A 24,268-nucleotide genomic window follows, 5' to 3' on the forward strand; every position below is an offset into this window, starting at 1 on the left:
TTTCAAAAGAGATACCCGGCTCATACCTTTGCTACGTTCATATCCTTTCTTGATAGTAGAATGGCTATATCCTCGATTCTTGAATCTACTTTTCATTTCTACTGCTCTTGATTCATAAACAAGGGGATCAGAGCAGTTTCGCTTTAGGCGAATAAATTCACCAGTTGTATTTACACATATATATATATATATATATATATATATATATATATATATATATATATAGGAAAAAAAAGGGATACAGGCACAAAAAATCATTAGATGTGATATATAAAATATAGAGAGAGCATGGAATGGAAATAGTAGCTGATATCTTTGAGATGAATTAAAGTAGCCAATAATTTAGGCATGTAGGACACATATGTTCCTCTCCTTCCTGCTGTGCGGTATACTGGTCTGCTCCTCTCCACGTGGAACGCCGAGATTCTGTGACCGCTTGGTCTGCAGCTGATTTCCAGTACTCCCAAGTTACTCCGCAAGTCTCGCGAGATCGCGAGTATGACGTCACCCGGTTTGTATCCGTGCCGCTCCGGAAAGGTCCCCAAAGACCTGAAATGTATTTGTAGCAGCTCTCATAGCGAAATAACTTTGATACATATATAACTTGTATTTATTATTCTAATTATTAACATTGAGAATGTACATGAGATGTGAAGTTAAGGAACTCCTGGTCTATTATACTAGTGCATTAATATCCACTAAAACAGACAGCAATCTATTGTGTAAAGTTACTGTAAATGCCCATGTATGCATGTCTTTATACAACACCCACAGTGTACTCAGCGCTTCACAGCAGAAATAATACAGTAAAGGGAATTATAATACAATAAGTGCAACAAACAAATCAGACAATAGAAACGGAAATCCCTGCCCTGGAGAGCTTACAATCTAAGTGAAGCAGGGACTACACTGCCCATGTAGTCTTCTGCCATAAGACCCACATAAACTAAACTCAATTGCTCCATTTAGTGTCATATATTGTCAGTCAAAAATACTATTCATATATTTTCCCAAGCACGCTGCCTTAGTGTAATATTTGACTCCTCTCTTTCCTTCTCCTCTCACATTCAGGATGTTGATACATCTGGCAGATTTTCTCACTGCAACATTTCCACAGTCTGTCCTCTCCTAAAACTCTCCTGCATACCCTCATCTTCCAACTAAGGAAACTTTCTCCTCTCTGGCCTTCCCTTCTCCCAATGCCATACTCTACAAACTATTCAAAATGCTGTTACTAGAATTCTCTCACTATCTTTTTGGTTTGTTTCTAAACATCTTCTCATGAGATCCTCTCAGTTTCTCCCCAACAAACACTGCATTAGGTAGAAGGTTTCTCCCCTGTATGAATCATCCGGTGTCTGAGAAGGTTGTTCTTAATACTGAAGTTTTTCCCACACTCTGAACATGTGAATGGTTTCTCCCTTGTATGAATCATCTGGTGCCTGAGGAGGTTGTTCTTAATACTGAATTGTTTCCCACACTCTGAACATGTGAATGGTTTTTCTCCTGTATGAATCATCTGGTGTCTGAGGAGGTTGTTCTTAATATTGAATTGTTTCCCACACTCTGAACATGTGAATGTTTTTTCTCCTGTATGAATGATCTGATGTCTGTGGAGGTTGTTCTTAATACTGAATTGTTTCCCACACTCTGTACATGTGAATGGTTTCTCCCCTGTATGAACCCGCTCATGGTTGAGGAGCCCCTTCTTCCCAGAAAAGCTTTTACTGCACTCTGTACATGTGAATGGTTTCTCCCCTGTATGAATTCTCTGGTGCACGAGGAGTCTGCTCTTCGTACTGAATTGTTTCCCACACTCTGTACATGTGAATGGTTTCTCCCCTGTATGAAACAACACATGTTGGAGGAGGCCCTCCTTCCGAGAAAAGCTTTTACTACACTCTGTACATGTGAATGGTTTTTCTCCTGTATGAATCATCTGGTGTCTCAGGAGGTTCTTCTCCATAATGAATTGTTTATCACACTCTGTACATGTGAATGGTTTCTCCCCTGTATGAATCCTCTGGTGATTGAGGAGGGTCCACTTATTACTTAACTGTTTTCCACACACTGTACAAGTAAAAGGATTCACTGCTGTCTGAATCATCTGGTGTGAAAGAAGTTTCTCTTTCAGTGAAAAACTGCTCCCAGCATCTGTACATGTAAAGGTTTGCTCTCTTGTGGGGAGACAAAGCTGTGTGAGCAGGTCCCTGTCCAGTGCGGAGCTATTGCCACACTCACAACAAGAAAAAGGCTGAACACCACAGCTTCTTCTTAAATCTCTCTCAAACCTTTTGCTGGACCAATATTTAGAGTGAGTCTGTGCTGTGTGCTGTACAAGGTCTGTAAAGTCACCATCATGTGGCAATTGTTCTTTGTACATGTCCAAAATGTGGCAGGAATCATTGTTTTTTGGCACTTCTGGGCTGTGAGGAGTCAGACAGCTTCTGGATGTATCAGAGCTCAAGTTTTGTTCCTCATTCAGGCCGTTCTCTAACAGAAGTAAACAAAAAAAACAGAACAAATGTTTTCAATCAGTAAATCAAAATACAAATCCAAAACCATTAAGAATTTTCTTTACCAATACTTAATTAACAAAATGTTTTCTACACCCAGGGTTTAAAATTGTGGCCCCTGTCACGGTAGGGTCAGGGTTATAATATACACCTTATAATCTGGGTTGAATTGAATAAGACTGTGGTATAATAAAGAGATTTTATTCCTTAAAAGACAGGTGGACACAATACAAACGGGGGCGTGCCGATGACGTCATCCAGGGTAGTCGGGTAGAGAGAGAGCTCTGGAGACCCCTCTGCATAAACACTATATTAAAGCGATTTTCTCCGATAGAAAAACCCCCAAAAGGCTCCCATTCACTCCCTAAAACCGCAGGGATGTCTAACAAGGGGAAAAGCCACCAAACCCAGGGGGTTGGCAAATTCTTCACTTCGGCAAAACAACCTGCCGAGGCGGGAGGCAGAAGGCAAGATGGCGCCCGCCCACCTGAGGCACGAAGCAATCAAGGCCTCTCAGCACCGGCAAGCCCTTCTGATAACCCCCCCTCCCAAGACGGGAGGATTACTAAGGAGTTCCTTGAGGAGCTCCACGCTAAGCTCCAGAAATCGCTGGAGACAAACATCAAAGAGGCAGTGGCTGAAATTAAACGTGACATACAGGGCCTACAGGAGCGGACCACTACACTTGAGGCCAGGCTGGATGAGGCCCTCCAACATCAGGCCGAAGCTGATGATGAGATAATCCGCCTAGGACAGGAGATTCTCTCCCTCCGTGATGGCCTAGAAGACCAGGAGAACCGGGACCGCAGGCAGAACCTGCGGATCCGCGGGATTCCTGAGGCAATACAGCCCACCCATCTAAAGGCTTACCTTGTGGACTTTTTCCTCGCTGTCGCCCCTGACCTTGCCTCCCATGACCTGGAGATAGATAGGGCACATAGAGCGCTGGGCCCACGGTCTGAGGATCCAAACCGCCGGCGGGACATGATCGTGCGCCTTCACAGTTACTCTGCTAAGGATAAACTGATCGGAGCGTGCAGAGACAGGGACACGATCACGTTCCAGAATGAGCACCTGCAGGTCTATAGCGACCTCTCCAAACAAACAGTGGACCGACGGAAGGCGATGCGCCCCCTCACTTTACTACTCCGGGACAAAGGCATTAAATATAAATGGGGGTTCCCGTTTAAACTTACCATCTTCCACAAAGGTAAATTTCTGGTCATCAGACTCCCGGAGGAAATGGAGTCACTGGCAAAGACCCTGGGCCTTCCCGCCGAGCCCTTTCAAAATGTCCACCAAACCGGCGACAGACCTCGGGGCAGAGAGGACCCTCCAGTAAGAGCGTCGGAGAGACTGGCGGAGCAAAGGCAGTCCAGAGACAGATGAAGGCGACCCCCTGGATTTTATGGAGGTCCTCCCGGGAGAACAACTCCAACATCCCACAAAATGGCGCCTGGAACGACCCCAACGCAGGATCCGAACGGATCCACACCTCTTACCTCCACTCAGGGCTCCCCATCGACTCCCAGAGGACTGACAGCCTTTGTACCTCGCTGCACTTCCCGGGAACCAGCCGCCGCATCGCGGAAACCCGAAGGACGAAGCCCACCTCGTGCGAGCCGAATCCCTACAAGATGGCGCCCGGAGAACCCTCTTCTCGTCAAGGAGCACCACGCGGTGTCCAGCCTGAGAAGATGACGTCATCACTCGCGGCCGCCATCCAGACGACACTTCCCGCCGCACCACGGGATCCCGGATTTGGAAACCCTAAGCTTTTGGCAGCCACAGTTATAACCCGGACTCCAGCAGGAGCGCTGGCCCCCTCCTCGGCTGAGGGGGGTGCGCCAAGGTTTAGCCGAGTTGCCCCTCGCCGTTCTCATGGACCAGACCGTCCCCCCCCCCCCCTTGGTTTTTCGGTCAAGAGCGGGCCTAGGACGCAAGACAGTCCAACCGCCCCCAAGGGAGAGACACCCAGAGACGGTCTGTAACACTGTTACCCCCATATACCTTCCCGTTGGAGTTTCCCCCGTTGTCCCAAGTTTTACATTTCACCCCCCAATTGAACTAATGATTATGTACCCTGTTTAAGAAGGTCCCATAGAGAGAGTTGATAGGAACCCCCCCTCCCCTTCCTCACCAGCCCCCCCCTCTGTGTTCTCCCCGCCCCCCCTCTGTGTTCTCCCCCCCTCTGTGTTCTCCCCCCCCCCCGCCCCCCCTCTGTGTTCCCCCCGCCCCCCCCCTCTGTGTTCTCCCCGCCCCCCCCTCTGTGTTCTCCCCCCCCGACCTAACTTGGCAAATTAGGTCCGTGAATATAGGCAGGCAAGCTATATCCCACAGTACTGTCACAAGGATGTATACATTGTCTGCTCCAAAATATTTCTCAGACACCTAAAGGATTGATAAGAAACCCTTCATAATGATTAGGCTAAGTGTCCAGGTCGACACCCCCTCCCCTTCTACCCCCCCTTCCCCTCCAACCCCCCCCTCCCCCCCCTCCCCATCTCCCCCCCCCTCGCCATCTCCCCCCCCTCACCATCTCCCCCCCCCTCACCATCTCTCCCCCCCTCACCATTTCCCCCCCCCTCACCATCTCTCCCCCCCGTACCATCTCTCCCCCCGTACCATCTCTCCCCCCCGTACCATCTCTTTCCCCCCCCCCCGCACCATCTCTCCCCCCCCCCAGCACCATCTCTCCCCCCCCCCCAACACCATCTCTCCCCCCCCAGCATCATCTCTCCCCCCCAGCACCATCTCTCCCCCCCCCAGCACCATCTCTCCCCCCCCCAGCACCATCTCTCCCCCCCACCCCACCTTCTCCCCCCCTCCTCCTCCCCTCCTCCCCCGCCTTCCCCCTCCCACCCCCCCCCCCCTTGACGGTCAGGCGCTTGACCACTTATCTTTGCTCCAACCGGACTAGGCATGCCCGGGAATATAGGCAAACATGCTACATTACACAGGTTAGCATGTTAGCAACACCGCCTGTATTAATGCATTTCCCTGACACCTAAATGATGAACTGTGACCCCCACACAATGTATACAGCCTATTGTTCAGATTGATACCCTGTCCCCCTTACCCCTTCTCCCCCTCCCCGCGTCCTCCTCTTCCCCTCCTCCCCCCCACTCCCCATTCGTCCTCCCCTCTCGTCCCCTTCTCCCCCCCCCCTTTTTTTTTTTTTTCCCCTCTCCCTACTCCCCCGCCTCCCTTCCTTCCCCCCCACTCCCCCCCTGAACAGGTCTGCCTCCCTTTACCTTAGCTCCGCTAAATAGGTCTGCCTAGGGGTTTGAAAGTTGCGTTATTCAGGGTGCCCATGAGAGGCCACAGGATCTCGGTATAATTGCTATTGTTTGCCGTCTAAACAAATGAATGTGAACTATGTATAATGAATAGGATGTAAGGTCTCAATCGATGCGTCTCCCCCAACCCCTCCTCCACCCTTACCCCCCCTCCCCCCCCTCCTTCCCCCCCCCTCCCCCTCCCTCTCCTTCCCCCCCCCTCCCTCCCTCTCCTTCCCCCCCCTCCCTCTCCTTCCCCCCCTCCCTCTCCTCCCCCTCCCTCTCCTTCCTCCCCCCCTCCCTCTCCTTCCTCCCCCCTCCCTCTCCTTCCCCCCCCCCTCCCTCTCCTTCCCCCCCCTCCCTCTCCTTCCCCCCCCTCCCTCTCCTTCCCCCCCTCCCTCTCCTTCCCCCCCCCCTCCCTCTCCTCCCCCCCCCTCCCTCTCCTTCCCCCCCCTCCCTCCCCCTCCTTCCCTCCCCTCCCCCTCCTTCCCCCCCTCCCTCTCCTTCCCCCCCCCTTCCCTCCCCCTCCTTCCCTCCCCTCCCCCTCCTTCCCTCCCCACCCCCCTCCCTCGGCCCCTCTCCATCGCTTACACACATCCCACCCTTCGACTCCCCCCCTCTCCTCCTACCGTCCCCTTCCTCTCCCGCCTTTCTTCCATCCTACCCAACCTATCCCGGTTCCCCCTGAACAGGTCTTCTTATCGCTACCTTAGCTCCTGCTGAATGGGTTTGGGAATATGGACTTGAAAGTTGCATTTTACAGGCTCACCACAAGAGCCTCTGTACAATTGTTATTACCCACCCTCCAAACAATTAAATGTGAATTATGTATACAGGTTATGATGCAAGATCTCACTCTGTGCGTCCCTCCCCACCTCCCCCCCCTCCCCCTCCCCCCCTCCCTTCCCTATCCCCCCCTCCCCCCTCCCCCTTCCTCTCCCCCCCTCCCCCATTCCCCCCCCCCTCCCTCTCCCCCTTCCCCACCCCCCTTTCCCTCTCCCTCCCCCCACCCCCTGCCACGCCCCACCCTACCATTCCCCCCCTCTCCCTACATACCCCCGCCTCCCTACCTCCCTTCCCAACCACTCCCTACCCCCCCTGCACAGGTCTATCTACCTTTGCCTTAGCTTCTGCCATAAGGTTTGGGACTACGAGTTCAAAAGTTGCATTATTCAGGCTGACCACAAGAGGCCGCATAACCTCTGTACTAATCCAATCAATTGCCGTCCAAACAAATGTACGTGAACTACAGTATGTATAATGTTCAAGGTGTAAGGTCTCAATCTGTGCGTCCCCTCACCCCCCCTCTACCCTCATCTCCCATTCCCTCCCCTTCTACCTATCCTCCCAGCAACCCCTGTACCTACCCACCACCCCACCCACGGCATCCCTCAGCGTGAACCGAGATAAAGAGGAAAAGTAAATTATGTAGCATGGGCCTGTCACTTGAGAGGACTTACCTACGTGAAGAATCCCACCCTCACCTCTTCCCCCATTCCCCCTCCCCCACCCACTATTCCCTTTCTCCCCCCAAACTCACCCCACTCTTCAGAAGGCAAGGCGAAGGCATAACTACCAACCATATCCACCAGTCTCATCCGATGAAATAAATATCGGAGGAAACTACAGAGCCTCAGGGGTCTCCACTCGGCCCGCCTCCACTGGGGACCGTTCTCGGACCCGCCCCCAGGGGTCTTAAACCCCACTAACCGGTCCCTTACCAAAGGCCGGCTTAATACTTTTCAGACCCCATTAGGGTCGACTTTCCTTTCTTTCTTTGACCCGCTGTTTCTTTCCCAGCGGCCCCCCTTCCCAACCCTCCCCCCTCTACCCATTTTGGCTGTTCCCCTCCTGTACTAACCTAAGAACAACACACTCAACACCCTCTAGAGGGTTAATATGTCCCACCTAAAAGCACTAAAGATAGTCTCCTTAAATGTGAAAGGGCTTCACAACAATAGAAAACGACGCCTGGCCCTCCAGGAGATTAAGAAAACAGGGGGAGATGTTGTTTTCCTCCAGGAGACGCATTTCACGTCTCAAGAGCCGCCTAAAATCTTTCAACATGCGTTTCCACTGAGTTACTTCTCGTCATTCAGCAGCAAACGCAGAGGGGTCGCCATTTTGATCCGTCAAGGCACCCCATTTAATTTAGCGAAAATACAAGCAGATCCTGAGGGAAGATTTATTGTGGTGTACGGCTCACTCTCCGGCACGACAATCGCCCTTATTAACCTATATGCCCCAAACGAGAATCAGACAGAATTCTTGAAGAAAGTTCTGGAAGAAATTGACCCACAGTACCTTTCCTCGCTACTTATCGCTGGGGACCTAAATATGGCTCTCAATCCAAAAGAAGACAAATCGAGCCACCCTGGACGACAACATTCCACTCAGTCACAAAGACTGGGGAAAAAATTTAAGGACATTGTGGGGGACTTTTCTCTGGTGGACATTTGGAGAACACAACATCAGGGGCAAAGGGACTATACCTTCTACTCGGCCCCTCACCAGTCTTATTCCCATATTGACTACTTTCTTACTACCAAGAACATACTAGAGGCCACCTTAGACTCAGACATCGGCCCTATTACGTGGTCAGATCACGCCCCTATCACCATGACCCTATCCATTCCATTTGGAAAAATTATCTCATATAGCTGGAAACTAAATGATTCCTTACTGAACCACTCCGGGACAGTGATGGAACTCAAAAAGTCTCTCAAGGAATATTTTAGAATAAATAAAGGCTCCGTTACATCTCCGGCAAGCCTGTGGGAAGCCCATAAGGCGACAATTCGAGGAACTCTTATATCAATTGCCTCCCACAGGAAAAAAACTAGACTGAAATTAACTAAAGAGCTTACAGACAAAATAATCATTCTAGAGCAGCAGCATAAAAATAATCCCTCCCGGAGAATTTATAAACAATTGACAACTGCCCGCAATGATTTTAAAATAATTCAATTGGAAACTGTAGAAAAAGCTCTTAAATGGACGGGTCAGAGGTACTATGATAAAGGGAACAAGGCTGACAGACTTCTCGCTAGTAAGTTACGAGGAATACAGAAACGGTCACATATAGCGGCGATCAGGAATAATTCTGGTGAACTCCAATATAACGAAAAGAGAATAGCAGAGGAATTCACCAAATTCTACTCCAAATTATATAACTTAAGAACCCACTCTGCTAAATCTAACATAGCGAATTTGGCGTCAGCCGTAGACTACTTATCTGACTGCGATCTTCCATCTCTAACAGAGGAAGAAAATACTATTTTAAACGCTAAAATTACGCTAGAAGAACTAGAAGCGGCCGTTAAGGCCTCCAAGATATCCAAGGCGCCGGGCCCCGATGGTTTCACAAATGCCTATTATAAGAAATTTTTCCCCATCCTGTCCAGACACCTATTAAGCTTGTTCAACTCATTCTTAGAAGGGAATCCTATCCCACCCACAATGTCGTCCGCTAATCTGGCTATAATACTGAAAGAAGGGAAGGATCCCACCCAATGTGGCAGCTACAGACCAATTTCACTGTTGAACAACGACCTTAAATTATACAGTAAAATTCTGGCGAACAGACTTAACCCTATCCTCCCGAGACTAGTACATAAGGACCAGGTCGGGTTTGTCCTGGGCCGGCAGGCCTCAGACAACACCCGTAAAATCATTAACTTAGTTGATCATGCCCACCTTTCAGGCTCAAAGGCGATGCTATTAAGCCTTGATGCAGAGAAGGCATTCGACAGAATCGACTGGCTGTTTCTAGACCAAACATTGATAAAATTTGGCTTCAGAGATTCATTCCTAAAAGGGGTTCAAGCACTCTACCAGAACCCGTCGGCCTCAGTACGACTCCCAGGTGGAGGCCTTGAACGATTCCATATCAAAAACGGCACCCGCCAAGGATGCCCCCTTTCCCCCCTTCTCTTCGCCCTCACGATTGAACCGCTGGCGTCTAAAATAAGACAAAACCCGAATATTCAGGGTATCCCAATCGACAAAGCACAATACAAAATTTCCCTATTCGCTGACGATATCATCCTCACCCTGACTAAACCCCTAACTTCCCTCCCTAACCTTCAGAGGGAACTGGCGGAGTTTGGTAGGGTGTCAGGATACAAAATAAACAGCGACAAATCAGAGGCCCTAAACCTTAGTCTCCCAGATCCCGAAGTCAAGCTCATCAAAATAAATTTTAACTATAGATGGTGCCCTTCATATATTAAATATCTGGGAATTAATGTATCAAGGCACTATCGGGATTTATACCGGGATAATTACCCGAAGCTATGGGACAAGATCAAAAAGGATCTAAATCAGTGGGAAGGTTACCAGATATCGTGGATCGGTAGAATTATTTCCACTAAGATGAATATACTCCCAAGAATGTTATACCTCTTCCAGACACTACCGACCCACGTCCCTGGCACTGATCTAAAACACATTCAGACCAAATTGTTCCACTTTATTTGGCAGGGCAAGAGACCCAGAGTCGCTAGAGCGGTCCTGATGGCGGCAAGATCTAAGGGAGGACTGGGAGTTCCTGACCTACACAAATATTATTTGGCGGCACAACTCAAGCAGGTAGTAATGTGAAACTCTGACCCGACCCGTTGTAGTTGGGTGGAAATAGAGACTCGGTGTGCCAAAATGCCTTCCCTGCAAGCCTGCCTCTGGAGCCTGGACAGAGGAGAGGGGCCCTCACCCAATCTCAAATTACAAGCCGCACGTCACACGTGGGACGTATGGACACGATGTAAATACAAATACGGCCTCACCTCCAAAAGCTCTCAGTTGACCCCTATCTTTAACAACCCGAAATTCCCCCCGGGATGTGGATCTAAGCTGTTCGACCAATTCAGCGCGCGGGGTATAGAGGCGATTGCGGACTTACTGAGCCTAGGGAGGCTTCTGAGCTACCAAGAACTGAGGACCAAGTATAAAATCAGGGAATTGGACACATTTAAATACCTTCAAATTAGAAATTTCATTAGAACAACATGCCCTCTTCCAGAATACCCCACTCTCACGAGGTTCGAACATCTCTGCGAGACTAAGACCCACCAGAAAGGTCTAATCTCGGACATATATGGAGTCCTGGAGCACTCATCAACCCCCAAGGAGCATGATTACATGCTCAAATGGGCAGCAGATCTAAATATAAATATAGATAGAGAGACTTGGGAAGAAATCTGGCAGGCGGCTTCGGAGACCTCCCTATGCACCACAATAAAGGAAAACATTTATAAAATCTTGTTTGGCTGGTATCTTACCCCAGCACGATTAAACCAGATCTACCCTCAGGCATCCGACTTATGCTGGAGAGGCTGTGGTCATAGAGGGGACATGGTCCACATCTGGTGGACCTGTCCAGAAATTGTGAAATACTGGGCCAAGGTCCAAATTCTGATAAAAGAGGTCACCGACCTGGAACTACCTATCGAACCACTGACCTACCTGTTGGCCGCACCTATGTCAGACATAGTCCGGCCTACCAGGAAATTAATATCCTTCATTCTCACTGCGGCCAGATGTTGTGTTGCAGCCTCCTGGAGGAAAACAACCACCCCGGCAATGGGGACTATCGAAAAAAGGGTCGGAGAGGTACTGATTATGGAGCGGCTAACTGCCACTGTAAGGCAAAAACTCCAGGCCCATGAGGATATCTGGGAACCCTGGAGCTCCCGCTACAGGCCCGGTGGCCCAACCCCGGGGAGACGGAGGGTTACCCCCTCCCCTTAAGAGTCGAGAAACAACCCCCGACAAGACATCCCCAACAGCCAGATGGGACACCCCTCCCTCCCTCCCCCCCCTCTGCCTCCCCTCTCTGGAGGCACTCCCCCCTCTTTTTGACAACAGTTGTAGTCAATTTCTTTCCCCCCCCCCAAAAAAAAATAAAAAAATGTCAAATGTTAGGCTACATTGCTTTTTATTTCTGTAACAATGTCTAATTGCCTAATAAAATTGTTTGGAAAAAAAAAAAAATACAATACAAACACCAATACACTCAAAAAAAAAAAAAAAAAAAAAAAAAAAAAAGACAGGTGGACACACAATGTTGGACAAATAACAGTTTGAATATAACACTTACTTGGGAAGGGGGAGATGAAATAGCCCAGACACAGGGCTAGCGGTTCATCCAGCAACACAAAACGAAGACACTGGGCATAGAGCTTGCAATCACTTATGTGGGATTTAGTCTCTGTCCCTTAACATTGGGCCTCAGGTATTGGATAACAATTACCTGGATCCAATTACCTCTTACCAGCTCACGTGGTTAGCAGGAGGGTACCTGCCCCCTGGTGGTTGGCACAGGCGCACATCATTCCAGTCAGAGTCCCATTTCCCGAGCCCCACACTAAAAAGTTGGCGTTTCAAAGTCTGCCATCTGGGAATCTGGACCGGGGAACTCTGACCAAAGGTGTGAAGTATGGTACTTAACGTAAACAGCCATGTCCTGCTCTTTCTCCGCCCTGTATACTCAATCTGGTGGAGTGAGCCTTTGTTCAGAGCTTGCTTCTCAGACAGGCAGACGCCCTCTGGCCATTCGCATACTTTATGGTCCAGTAACTTTCGCGGGCTTTACAGTAGGCAGAGAAATACAGTAAGCCTATAACAATTTATACATATAAAAAATATTCCGTTCGGTTAATCTGAGAGGGCTGAAAATTGCCATGCCATCATGCCGGAGGTGTGACCACCTGGTGGCCAAATTTCAGCCTTCTAGATATCACCGAACCGGAAATAGCATATTGGGGTTTAAACAGTATTTTAAACCAGCTATCCTTTTTCCCCCATGGCGGCCAATAGCGGCGACCGTAACATACACCTAAACTCCCTCCGTTCGGTTAGTCCGAGAGGGCTGAAAATTGCCATGCAATCATGCTGGAGGGGTGACTGCATGGTGGCCAAATTCCAGCTTTCTACGCCCCACCGAACCAGAGATAGAAACATCGGTTTTAATCCTTTTTGAAGCCCACATTATTTTTTCCGCCGTTGCAGCAGCCCTTTAAACTTTGCATAGGACTACATGGGCTCTTTGGCGGTTGCCGGTACTCCTGGCAAATGGTGGCCCCACGGGCGGGAAAGGGGAACAAAGGGTCAAACACTAGGGCACCGTTAACCCTTGCCCTCCCAACCTGATCTCCGTGTATGTGCTTGGTGCAATCATGAAGTAGGGCGGGAACATATGAAACAGGGGAAAACACATATTGTGCTGAAGCAGGGGAATGCATACAGATTATCACACATATGAACAGGAAAAACCAGGGGAGCGATTGTACCTTAAAATAAAAACAAAATCTGCATAGTGTGATAATGTTACGCACAATAAAGTGGTTTCTAAGAAACTTAGAAATCTATATGGGAAGGCTATAAACATATAACCACCCAAGAAAGGTATAAACACCAAGAGGAGTTAAGACCTTAAGCAGAGACAAACACAGGGATAAACAAAACACTTTTATCCATAAATGAATGAATTGGAGGCTTACAGAATCCAAAAGGATTAACAGCATAGGGAGTAGGTAATCATCCGATCATCCGGTCACTGCTACTGCTGTACTGCTGCACGCCTACAGTAGGCTTGTGATCCCGGGAGCAGAGAAGTGTTCTCGTGTGTAACGGAGGAAGGGAGCAGCGCTGATTGAGAAGACCCTAGGGAGCGATTCATGTGCGTCGAAACGCGTTGAGTGTGACCCTGAGACTGAGCGAGAGAGAACACTGAGCCTGTGACGTCATCTCCAACCGGCCGGGATTCCGGAAGTGACGTGACGGCTGTTCGAGACACAGTCGGGTGGCGTGCAGCAGTACAGCAGTAGCAGTGACCGGATGATCGGATGATTACCTACTCCCTATGCTGTTAATCCTTTTGGATTCTGTAAGCCTCCAATTCATTCATTTATGGATAAAAGTGTTTTGTTTATCCCTGTGTTTGTCTCTGCTTAAGGTCTTAACTCCTCTTGGTGTTTATACCTTTCTTGGGTGGTTATATGTTTATAGCCTTCCCATATAGATTTCTAAGTTTCTTAGAAACCACTTTATTGTGCGTAACATTATCACACTATGCAGATTTTGTTTTTATTTTAAGGTACAATCGCTCCCCTGGTTTTTCCTGTTCATAGTGTTTCCTGGACCCTGAAACAGTCCATCTAAGGGTTTGAGTGAATTATTGTATCCATATTTGCACTTGTTTTATTTTTATTTAATATCACATTGCATTTTTGTATATCACATTTATACACTTTATTTATTTATAGTATTAGAGCGCCATCTACTGTTTGTTTGCTAGATTATCACACATAATTACATTAACCCCTCGTCTCCTGCACGATGGTAGGGGTTGCCAGCTGTGGGGTAACCACTTTATTACCGGGCTAGCAACCCAATCGTTACAGCCCCTAAGGGACAAGGGGCAAAACCCAGGACATTTCCGGGACGGACAGCCAACCGGGACAGCCCAGAAAAAACCTGGACTATCCCGGCAAAACCGGGACGTCTGGTCACCCTAGTGTGTGTAGTGCTATCTGGTGATATACTCTGTGCCCGTGTGTAGTGCGGTCTGGTGATATAATCTATGCCCGTGTGTGTGTAATGAGGTCTGGTGATATACTCTGTGCCCGTGTGTGTAGTGCCATCTGGTGATATACTCTGTGCCCGTGTGTGTAGTGCCGTCTGGTGATATACTCTGTGCCCGAGTGTGTAGTGCCGTCTGATGATATACTCTGTGCCCGTGTGTGTGTAGTGAGGTCTGGTGATCTACAGTTGTGTGAAAAAGAAAGTACACCCACTTTGAATTCTATGGTTTTACATATCAGGACATAATAACAATCATCTGTTCCTTAGCAGGTCTGAAAATTAGGTAAATACAACCTCAGATGAACAACACCACGACATATTACACCGTGTCATGATTTATTTAACAAAAATAAAGCCAAAATGGAGAAGCCATGTGTGAAAAACTAAGTACACCCTTACTGCTACCATAGGAATTAAGATGCTAAGTAGAAGATCGGTGCTGCTAATCAAATGCCCGTGATTAATTGATCATCAGCAAGTGTGACCACCTCTATAAAAGCCAAAGTTTTAGCAGTTTGCTGGTCTGGAGCATTCAGGTGTGTGTTAACACAATCCCAAGGAGGAAAGACATCAGCAATGATCTTAGAGAAGCAATTGTTGCTGCCCATCTGGGAAGGGTTATAAGGCCATTTCCAAACAATTTAAAGTCTATCATTCTACAGTGAGAAAGATTATTCAAAAGTGGAAAACATTCAAGACAGTTGCCAACCTTCCCAGGAGTGGACGTCTCAGCAAATTCACCCCAAGGTCAGACCGTGCAATGCTCAGAGAAATTGCAAAAACCCAAGAGTTACATCTCAGACTCTACAGGCCTCAGTTAGCATGTTAAATGTTAAAGTTCATGACAGTACAATTAGAAAAAGACTGAACAAGTATGGTTTATTTGGAAGGGTTGCCAGGAGAAAGTCTCTTCTCTCTAAAAAGAACATGGCAGCACGGCTTAGGTTTGCAAAGTTGCACCTGAACAAACCACAAGACTTCTGGAACAATGTCCTATGGACAGGTGAGACCAAAGTGGAGATGTTTGGCCATAATGCACAGCGCCACGTTTGGCGAAAACCAAACACATCAGCACAAACACCTCATACCAACTGTCAATCACGGTGGTGGAGGGGTGATGATTTGGGCTCGTTTTGCAGCCACAAGGCCTGGGAACCTTGCAGTCATTGAGTAGACCATGAACTCCTCTGTATACCAAAGTATTCTAGAGTCAAATGTGAGGCCATCTGTCGACAGCTAAAGCTTGGCCGAAATTGGGTCATGCAACAGAACAATGATCCCGAGCACAACAGCAAATCTACAACAGAATGGCTGAAAAAGAAAAGAATCAAGGTGTTGCAATGGCCCAGTCAAAGTCCAGACCTCAACCCGATTGAAATGCTGTGGCGGGACCTTAAGAGGGTTGTGCATAATCAAATGCCCACAAACCTCAATGAACTGAAGCAACGTTGTAAAGAAGAGTGGGCCAAAATTCCTCCACAACGATGTGAGAGACTGAAAGTCATACAGAAAATGATTACTTCAAGTTATTGCTGCTAGAGGTGGTTCTACAAGCTATTGAATCATAAGGTGTACTTAGTTTTTCACACGTGGCTTCTCCATGTTGGCTTTATTTTTGTTAAATAAATCATGGCACGGTGTAATATGTCATGTGTTCTTGTTCATCTGAGGTTGTATTTACCTAACTTTTAGACCTGCTAGGGAACAAATGATATGATTGTTATTATGTCCTGATATGTAAAACCATGAAATTCAAAGAGGGTGTACTTTCTTTTTCACACAACTGTATATCCTCCAACTAATTATTAAGATTGAAAATGTCTAAGAGATGTAATGTTAAGGCACTCCTTGTCTCTCATATTAGTGCGTTAATATCTATAGTGTAAAGATAACGTAGATGCCCATGTATGTCTTTATACAACACCCACAGTGTACTCAGCACTTTACAGCAGAAACAATACAGTAAAGGGAATTATAATACAATAAGTGCAACAAACAAAATCAGACAATAGGAACGGAAATCCCTGCCCTGGAGAGCTTACAATCTAAGTGGTGCAGTGACTACAATGTCCATGTAGTCTTCTGCCATAAGACCCACATAAACTAAACTCAATTTTGTCTCATATTTTGTCAGTCAAAAATACTATTCATATCATTTCCCAAGCACGCTGCCTTGGTGTAATATTTGACTCCTCTCTTTCCTTCTCCTCTCACATTCAGGCTGTTGATAAATCTTCCAGATTTTCCCTCTGCAACATTTCCACAATCTGCCCTCTCCTAAAACTCTCCTGCATACCCCCATCTCCCAACGCCACTCTACAAACTATTCAAAATGCTGTTACTAGAATTCTCTCACTCCCTTTTTGGTCTGTTTCTAACCCTCTTCTCATGAGATCCTTTCAGTTTCTCCCCATCAAACACTGTATAATTACCAGACCCGTTCTCTCTACGTTCTACTATCCCATCTTACATCTCAGCTCTCATCTCCTCCTATAAACCCTTCTACCTCTGCTTAGGGCTGTCTCCTCTCTGTTCCATTTGTCTCTACAGTACTCTCACACCTAAATTCTGTCTCCTTCCTGTGAAACTCCCTCCCCCTCAGCCTTCACCAATCCACATCCCTACCAATCTTCAAATAATGCCTGAAATCTCATCTCTTCAATTAATAGTGTGCTTAGTTTGGGCCTCTGGCTAGTCCTTGCACTTCTGATGCACTTTTGTCTTCCCTGAATTTGTTTTATATTGCACTTACTCTTACTGTATTCTGTAAATCTCCCTTTATTCCATTTAGATTGTAATCTCTGTAGGTCAGGGATTCTCTAGTCCCCATTGTTTAACCTCCAGTTTAATGCACTTGTGAAACTTTGTATATTAACTCCCTGTATTGTCTTGCTAATTCTGTAAAGCACCGGATACATTTGTGAGGCTATGCAAAAAATATATATACACACACACCCCTGTGTATGCGGAGCTGGAAGACACCATACAGGAGATTCACATGAAGGAGCTGGAAGGTGACTTCTAGCACTACAAGGTTTCTCATGGTACAAGACTGCTTAGTATATACAGTATGGCACAATCTTCTCTAGTATGAGCGAGCAAATTACAGGGATCATTTGCGTTTAAATCTGGAGATAAGGGATTAATCCAAAATGTGTGCTTTTTGAGGCCAAGAATAAGTATTTGAATAATTTCTGAACAAAGCTAAAACATTTTTTGCATCCATCAATAGGGTTATCGGCACCAACAAGGGTCAAAGGTTATATATATAAAAAAAAAAAAATACTAATAATAGAACTTACAACAGGATGGGGTTATCAGGCCGAGAAATAAAACAGCTTCCGACTAATGAGGTAATGCTTATGGAAAGGCTGACGGCCTTTCTAAAAAGATCCACGACAGAGTTCTATAAAATTTGGGAGCCATGGATAACGCAATGATTAGGATCTCACGACTCCTTTAACTGAATGGATGAAGGATTTGGGTGATTGGGTTGATGGATCTCAGCGCCTGGCAGGGAAGGAGGGAGGCAGGCCCTCCCCACCCCTCCCCCCCCCACTCCCTTCCCCCCCCCCCTTTTTCTAGTCTCTCTCTTTCCGGTCCACTGGATGGACCAGAGACCTTGCCTTAACAGGCGATGTTCTGCTCTACTTTACCACCTTTTTCTTCACTAGCGAAAAACCAAAAAAACTCTGTATTAGGCTAAGGCTAAACTGATGTATATGTTTGATGTATATCTGCCTAATAAAAACATTTGGGGGAAAAAAAAAAGAACGCTTCCGACCCGAACCCGCCTGATGTAGATCTCAGAATCGCATTTTGAAAGATTCAATTGCTCCAATCCATGATCATACCATAGTACAAAGAGATTTAATATCATCCATCAACTTGAAAGACGTGTACCAAGTAAAATAAATCTTATTAGAACTTCCTGAGGTTCTGTGTTCCAGTCAACCACTTTCACCTCCCATTCCATCCTTTTGGGCTATCAACTCCCAGAACATTTACAAAAGTCCTCGTCACAGTGGTCTGGTCATATCTGGATAATATCCTCATCAAGGCAAGTTTTCACAAAAAGCCGGTCTCTCAACCCACTGCCCATGAGAAAAAAAACAAAAACCTTAAATAAACACAGATGGCTGAACAATTTATAGAAAAGGAATAGTTCTTTGCTTTGGTTGGGCTGTTTTATTCTATTTTGGACACTTTTGCTGAGTACAAGCTGTTATATCGCTGAGCACTTTTGTTGAGCGAAGTAGGGGCAAGGAGGTGCAGATCGCCATTTCCCTGAGGCTTCACTGGATTCACCAGTCCTGACGTCACACCCGGCGACGTCATTTCCGGTTTCGGCGCAACGGAGACGTCATTTCCGGTCCTCACCAGTAAGGAGCAACAGAGGGAATACACGGCATCCTGAGAACCCTGCGACCCCCCCACACGTGGATTTCGGCTCACATTGACTTATGCGAATCTACATCTGCCGTCCTGTGAGTGTTATTCAGATTTTAACCCACCGGAGCGGCATATCAGCAACCTGTCCTACTTTTTATTTTCAGTTATAATAAATTAACTTTTATCACTAGCTTTGCTTTAATGTTGTCTGTCTGTCTTGTCCCCCTGTGTCAGCCAGCTTGCATTTTTATGTCTGTGTAATCTGTTTAGCTGTGTTGCACTAAATTCTCTCTTCTTTTATTTCATGTTCCACATCCCCTGCATGAATTCCTAACGGAGCACTCAAAGATTCAGTGACTGTAGCACATCTTGGAATTGGGACTATTTCTACTGGACTTCCATCCATTGTGGACTGATCAGGCGCCGGTATCTCTCTTTTATTTTTTCTTTGGTTCAGAGATTACATTTTTTATGTGTACCAATAGATATGAAACTGAAACAAAGTTACCACATTATCTGCAGAAGCAGGTCCCTCAGAATTCACAAGACACTTACTGCCAATGTGTCGGATGATACTGGGTCTATTCACTCAGATACCCAACAAGCTTTGAGAAACCCCAAACTTTACCACATATATACACGTGTGTGTGTGTGTTTGGGTGTGTGTCAAAAGGAGTTTTAACTCAGGGAGTGTTAGGACCTGCTCATGGTCATGCCTTGAAAGTGGCAGCAGGCTTAAGACACTTTGGTCAAAGGGTTAAACTAAATGACCCCTTTTCAAGAGAATATATATGTATTGCACCCACTGTGTATTTTTGTCATATTGGAAGTAGCTTTGGGCATCTTTGTTTGTTTTTTGTTGTATACATTTAGCCACGCCCAGTAGCACTCCTACACACACACACACACACACACACACACACACACACACGGTAATGTTTGGGGTTTCTTAGAGCTCGTTCAGTATGTGTGTTTATTAACTGTGTGCAGCTGGTCTCCGCTGTTTTTGGGAGGGTATTGGCCCCTCCCCCCCAAAGTTTAAGCTCGCCCCTTCCCACATTCCAAGTTGGCAGGTCAGTTTCATTTTGCTGGGTTACGACAGATCCAATGCAGATCATATTTTCTGTAATTATGCAGGTAAATAAGAATTTTAACTCAGGGAGTGTTAGTACCTGCTAACGGATATGCCTTGAAAGTGGCAGCAGGCTTAAGACGCTTTGGTCAAAGGGTTAAACTAAATTACCCTTTTTCAAGAGAATATATAGGTATTGTGTATTTTTGTCACATTGGAAGTAGCTTTGGGCATCTTTGTTTGTTTTTTGTTGTATGGGTTTATTCACTTCAACAATAGTATGTAGGTATATATGTATGTTTTTATTTATATAGCGCCAGCCATGTAAATACCGCTTCGCAGCAGTAATACACGTGACACAATAATATAACAAATAATGAGAATAAGTGCTTGAAAAATAAAAGTAACATTAGGAAAAAGGAGTCACATCCCCAAAGAGGTAAGTAGGGAAAACATACAGAGAAAGTAGGAGGGTGTGTAGTAAGTGCATCTTAAAGGGAAACAAGAGAAACAGACAAGCACAGCCTGTGTAAATATATGTATTAAACACTAATATAAAACAATCACTGCTCACTTACATGTGAGAAAGATTCAATGGGTGTAGTCCGGGTATGGGGGCCTCTGATGAGCTGGTTCTCTGGCGTGCTGGTCCCTTCCTCTGTCCGTGACCAGCGACCTGCACCGGATCCGGGAAATTCCAAAACTTCACGAGAATTTGCCTCCGTCACTTCCGTGCTGCTTGCTCAGTGTTTTACCGCTATCCAGTCCCCCACCTCTCCTTCGCTGCGTGCTCTACTGCCACAACCATTAACTTTACTCGTTTTGCTCTAGGGGGCTTTGTCACATTTCCCCCTCCCCAGCATGAAGGAAAAAGGACTGTGTGGTGCTCTAAAACATAGACCCAGCAACTTCAAATTCTTGATTGCTATGCGTTGTATCCTAGAAGTATCCCATAATAATAATGGTGACCACCTATGACATAACACACCTCATTCCACTAGGTATCAATAAACTGGAAGAGTATCACCTCAGAATCTGTAAATACTCCCACTAGCTAGTGTCCAGCCAAAACATTGAATAGGAACATATGGTGCAAGATTGAGTGAAATAACTCACTTGTAGCAGGTGGTCCTCCAGGGATTAAATCTTCATAGGTGTGTGCATCCGGTACTCCACAGCAATAGACAGGTTTCCACGAAGGAGAGTTGGAGCACTACTACATAAAAATAAATTGCTAGAGAGTGTGTCCCAAAGATAAAGGTTTATTGGGTCAGAGCATGGTAAAAAAGAAAAAAATGAGCCCTCAGGCCCCCACCGACATATTTCGAGCTTCCGCTCTTTCTCAAGGTGTACAAAGATCTGATAACCCCTCTTACCTAATATAGTGTCTTTTTCCCGCCAATCGTCCCGCCAACCAGTCGCTCAGTCGCGTCACACGCGATGCGCCATGTCTCCAGAACGCGTCACCATGCGTTTACCATGATCTGACCCAATAAACCTTTATCTTTGGGACACACTCTCTAGCAATTTATTTTTATGTAGTAGTGCTCCAACTCTCCTTCGTGGAAACCCCTCCCCAGCATAACATTACCGTGTGGAGTGGCCGTGCATCGAGACTGTGTAGCCTAGAAAGTGCAGCAGCATTACCATAGAGTATGCCTGGTCGATGCTGGACTGAAAGGCCGCGCTTATAGTGCTGGCGACGCGACCGATGATGTCACCCGTCGCCGTTAGAGAAAGTTGTACTCGTTTTGAAGAGACATCTCTGGCTACAAGGGGAGTGACTAGAGCAGGGGGAAGGCAGAGGGCGGAGACAGGAGCAGGGGGAAGCCAGAGGTGCGGCCCGAAACAGTAGTAAATAAACATTCTCTTTCGGGCAGGATATCATTTAAGAATTGGTTTCAGGCCCCGTTACGGAGAGAGAACAGGAGGAGTGTGCTAAGGTACTGAATACTGTATATCTGTGCTGTGCTGTGCAGAGCAGAGATTATTAGTAATGTGCAGAGTAGGGATTATCAATAATGTGCAGAGCAGGGTATATATGAGCAGGGCAGGGCATATCTGTGCAGTGCAGTGCAGTGAAGTGTACATGTGTGCAGGGAAGTGTATGTGTGTGCAGGGAAGGGTACATGTGTGCAGGGAAGGGAATATCTGTGCAGGGAAGGGAATATCTGTGCAGGGAAGGGTACGTGTGTGCAGGGAAGGGAATATCTGTGCAGGGAAGGGGAATATCTGTGCAGGGAAGGGTACGTGTGTGCAGGGAAGGGTACGTGTGTGCAGGGAAGGGTACGTGTGTGCAGGGAAGGGTAGGTGTGTGCAGGGAAGGGTACATGTGTGCAGGGAAGGGTATGTGTGTGCAGGGAAGGGTATATCTACTGTTCATGGGCTGTGTGTGTGTGTGTGTGTGTGTGTGTGTGTGTGTGTGTGTGTGTGTGTGTGTGTGTGTGTGTGTGTGTGTGTGTAATATAATATATATATTTTTTTTTTATAGATTTCATAACCCAAGTTCATTTCGAAACGCTCAAAGAATGGCTATATCCAATGAATGGCAAAGGAACATGAGAGAAATGGTTTTGATGGAAAATGCCTACCTCAGAGACGATATGCTGTTTGGAAGACAATCCAATGTACACCAAATAAATATTACACGCCAGGACCGTGGCGAATTTGCTACATTGTATGACGATCTTCGCCAGCATGAAATACAATTTTTATGATACACGAGGATGAAAAAAATCTACATTTGACTACATTTTGGACCGTATTCATGAAAAGATATCACCGATGCAGACAAATTTTTGTGCGAATATAAGTCCCGACGAGAGACTCATGTTGACCCTAGGGTGCCGTTTTCAAAGTTAACGATTAAGTATCATCTGTACATTTCTATTACAGGTTTCAAAATATTGTGTTCAACCACACACACACCCTTCCCCCCCTCTCCCTGCGCACACAAACCCTTCCCCCTCTCCCTGTACACACACACCCTTCCCCCCTCTCCCTGCGCACACACACCCTTTGCCCCTCTCCCTGTGCACGCACACCCTTCCCCCCCTCTCCCTGCAAACACAAACCCTTCCCCCCCTCTTTGCGCACACACCCTTCCCCCCTCTCCCTGCACACACACACACCCTTCCTCCCCCTCTCCCTGCGCACACACCCTTCCCCCTGTGCACGCACACCCTTCCCCCCTCTCCCTGCGCACACACACCCTTCCCCCCTCTCCCTGCGCACACACACCCTTCTTGTGACTACGTAATGCGCGATCATAATCCACCGACGTCATCACGCCTCCCTCGTAGTGGAACGCATCCTGATCGCATCCTCTGTGCGCTGCATGTCGCGTCTCCTTGTGCTGCGTCTCACGTCTCTTGGTCTCCCAATTTCACTTCAAGATTCCAACTGGAAGCGTCTGGGTCATCTGATCCCGCATCCTCTTTCAATATTTCCTGCAGTGGCGTCCGGTATCCCTTGGTGACGGTGGCAGTCTTCATCTGGATGTTATCATACGCGATCCATGTACATAGAAAAAGAGGACATAGAAGGGGCTAGATCAGCATAGGGGATATAACAGTCACTATCCCTAAATACTAAAACCTACTGTGCCCAGTGAAAAAAGTAAAAACGTGGTAGGTGTCCAATCAATGAGCATAACAAAATCGTTGAGAAGCACTGACATAATTTGAACAGATTCATGACAGCAAACAGTGGCGACATCACTAGAAAAATATATATATATTTTTATCTTTCTTCAATAAAGCAGCTAAGAGATAAAAAATCATTCAACCCATTAGGATACACAGTGTCTAATGTGTGTATCCAGTATGCCTCACGTTGCAGTAAAAGGACATCTTTATCAATCCCTGCTTTGGCTTTCTTAACATGCTCAATCCCCATTAGCCTAAGTGAAGAGACTGTATGGGTGAAGTCAGAGCAAATGTTCTATAAGAGCTGTATCTTCCGCACGGTGACCAATTTTACTCTTATGCACTATAAATCGGGTTTTAAGCATTCTATTACTTTTGCCAACAGGGTCCACATTGACATTTGATCATATATACAATAATATTGGTCATACAGGTGATACGATCTTTAATAGTATATGATTTACCACTCCTTGGTGATGAAACTGGTCCCCTGTGATAAGGCTGTTGCATACACTGCAGCCATAGCATCTGTAGCAGCCCGCTTTTGGTTTAGCCAAAAAATGTGGAGTCCTGTAATAATTGGGATTAACACCTTTAATTAAAATCTCGTTAATATTTTCACCTCTCCTATATGCGAACCTGGGGGCTTCCTTGCAGACATTACCAAGAGTCTCATCAGTCTGTAATATTCTCCAATGCCTTTTTAATGTTTTTTTAATAAAGCCACTGACCGTTGTAAAGTCATACATTCGTTTTTTGACATTACAGTTTTATTTTTAG

General features: G+C 46.6%; 2 protein-coding genes across 2 annotated transcripts in view; both read right to left on the minus strand.

Annotated features, from left to right (window-relative positions):
- LOC142488299 (uncharacterized) overlaps positions 1-24,268 on the minus strand; it is a 213,635-nt gene that overhangs the window by 171,786 nt on the left and 17,581 nt on the right. The window lies entirely within an intron of this gene.
- Positions 224-23,262, minus strand: LOC142488016 (uncharacterized). The gene is made up of 2 exons (XM_075588350.1): positions 23,082-23,262; positions 224-2,493 (listed from the first exon to the last, which is right to left on the minus strand). Exons 1-2 carry the CDS (start codon positions 23,125-23,127, stop codon positions 1,319-1,321), a joined length of 1,221 nt encoding a protein of 406 aa, XP_075444465.1. The 5' UTR covers positions 23,128-23,262; the 3' UTR covers positions 224-1,318.

Source organism: Ascaphus truei, chromosome 2 (genome assembly GCF_040206685.1).
Source record: "Ascaphus truei isolate aAscTru1 chromosome 2, aAscTru1.hap1, whole genome shotgun sequence".
NCBI classification, from domain to species: Eukaryota; Metazoa; Chordata; class Amphibia; order Anura; family Ascaphidae; genus Ascaphus; species Ascaphus truei.

What these genes read in the sequence shown, in the direction of transcription:
- LOC142488016 (XM_075588350.1), bottom strand. Translation starts at nt 23,127, where the DNA reads ATGACGTCGGTGGATTATGATCGCGCATTACGTAGTCACAAGAAGG. An exon ending in ATTACGTAGTCACAAGAAGG is followed by an intron (nt 2,494 to 23,081) that starts GTGTGTGTGCGC and finishes TACTTCTGTTAG; the next exon opens with AGAACGGCCTGAATGAGGAA.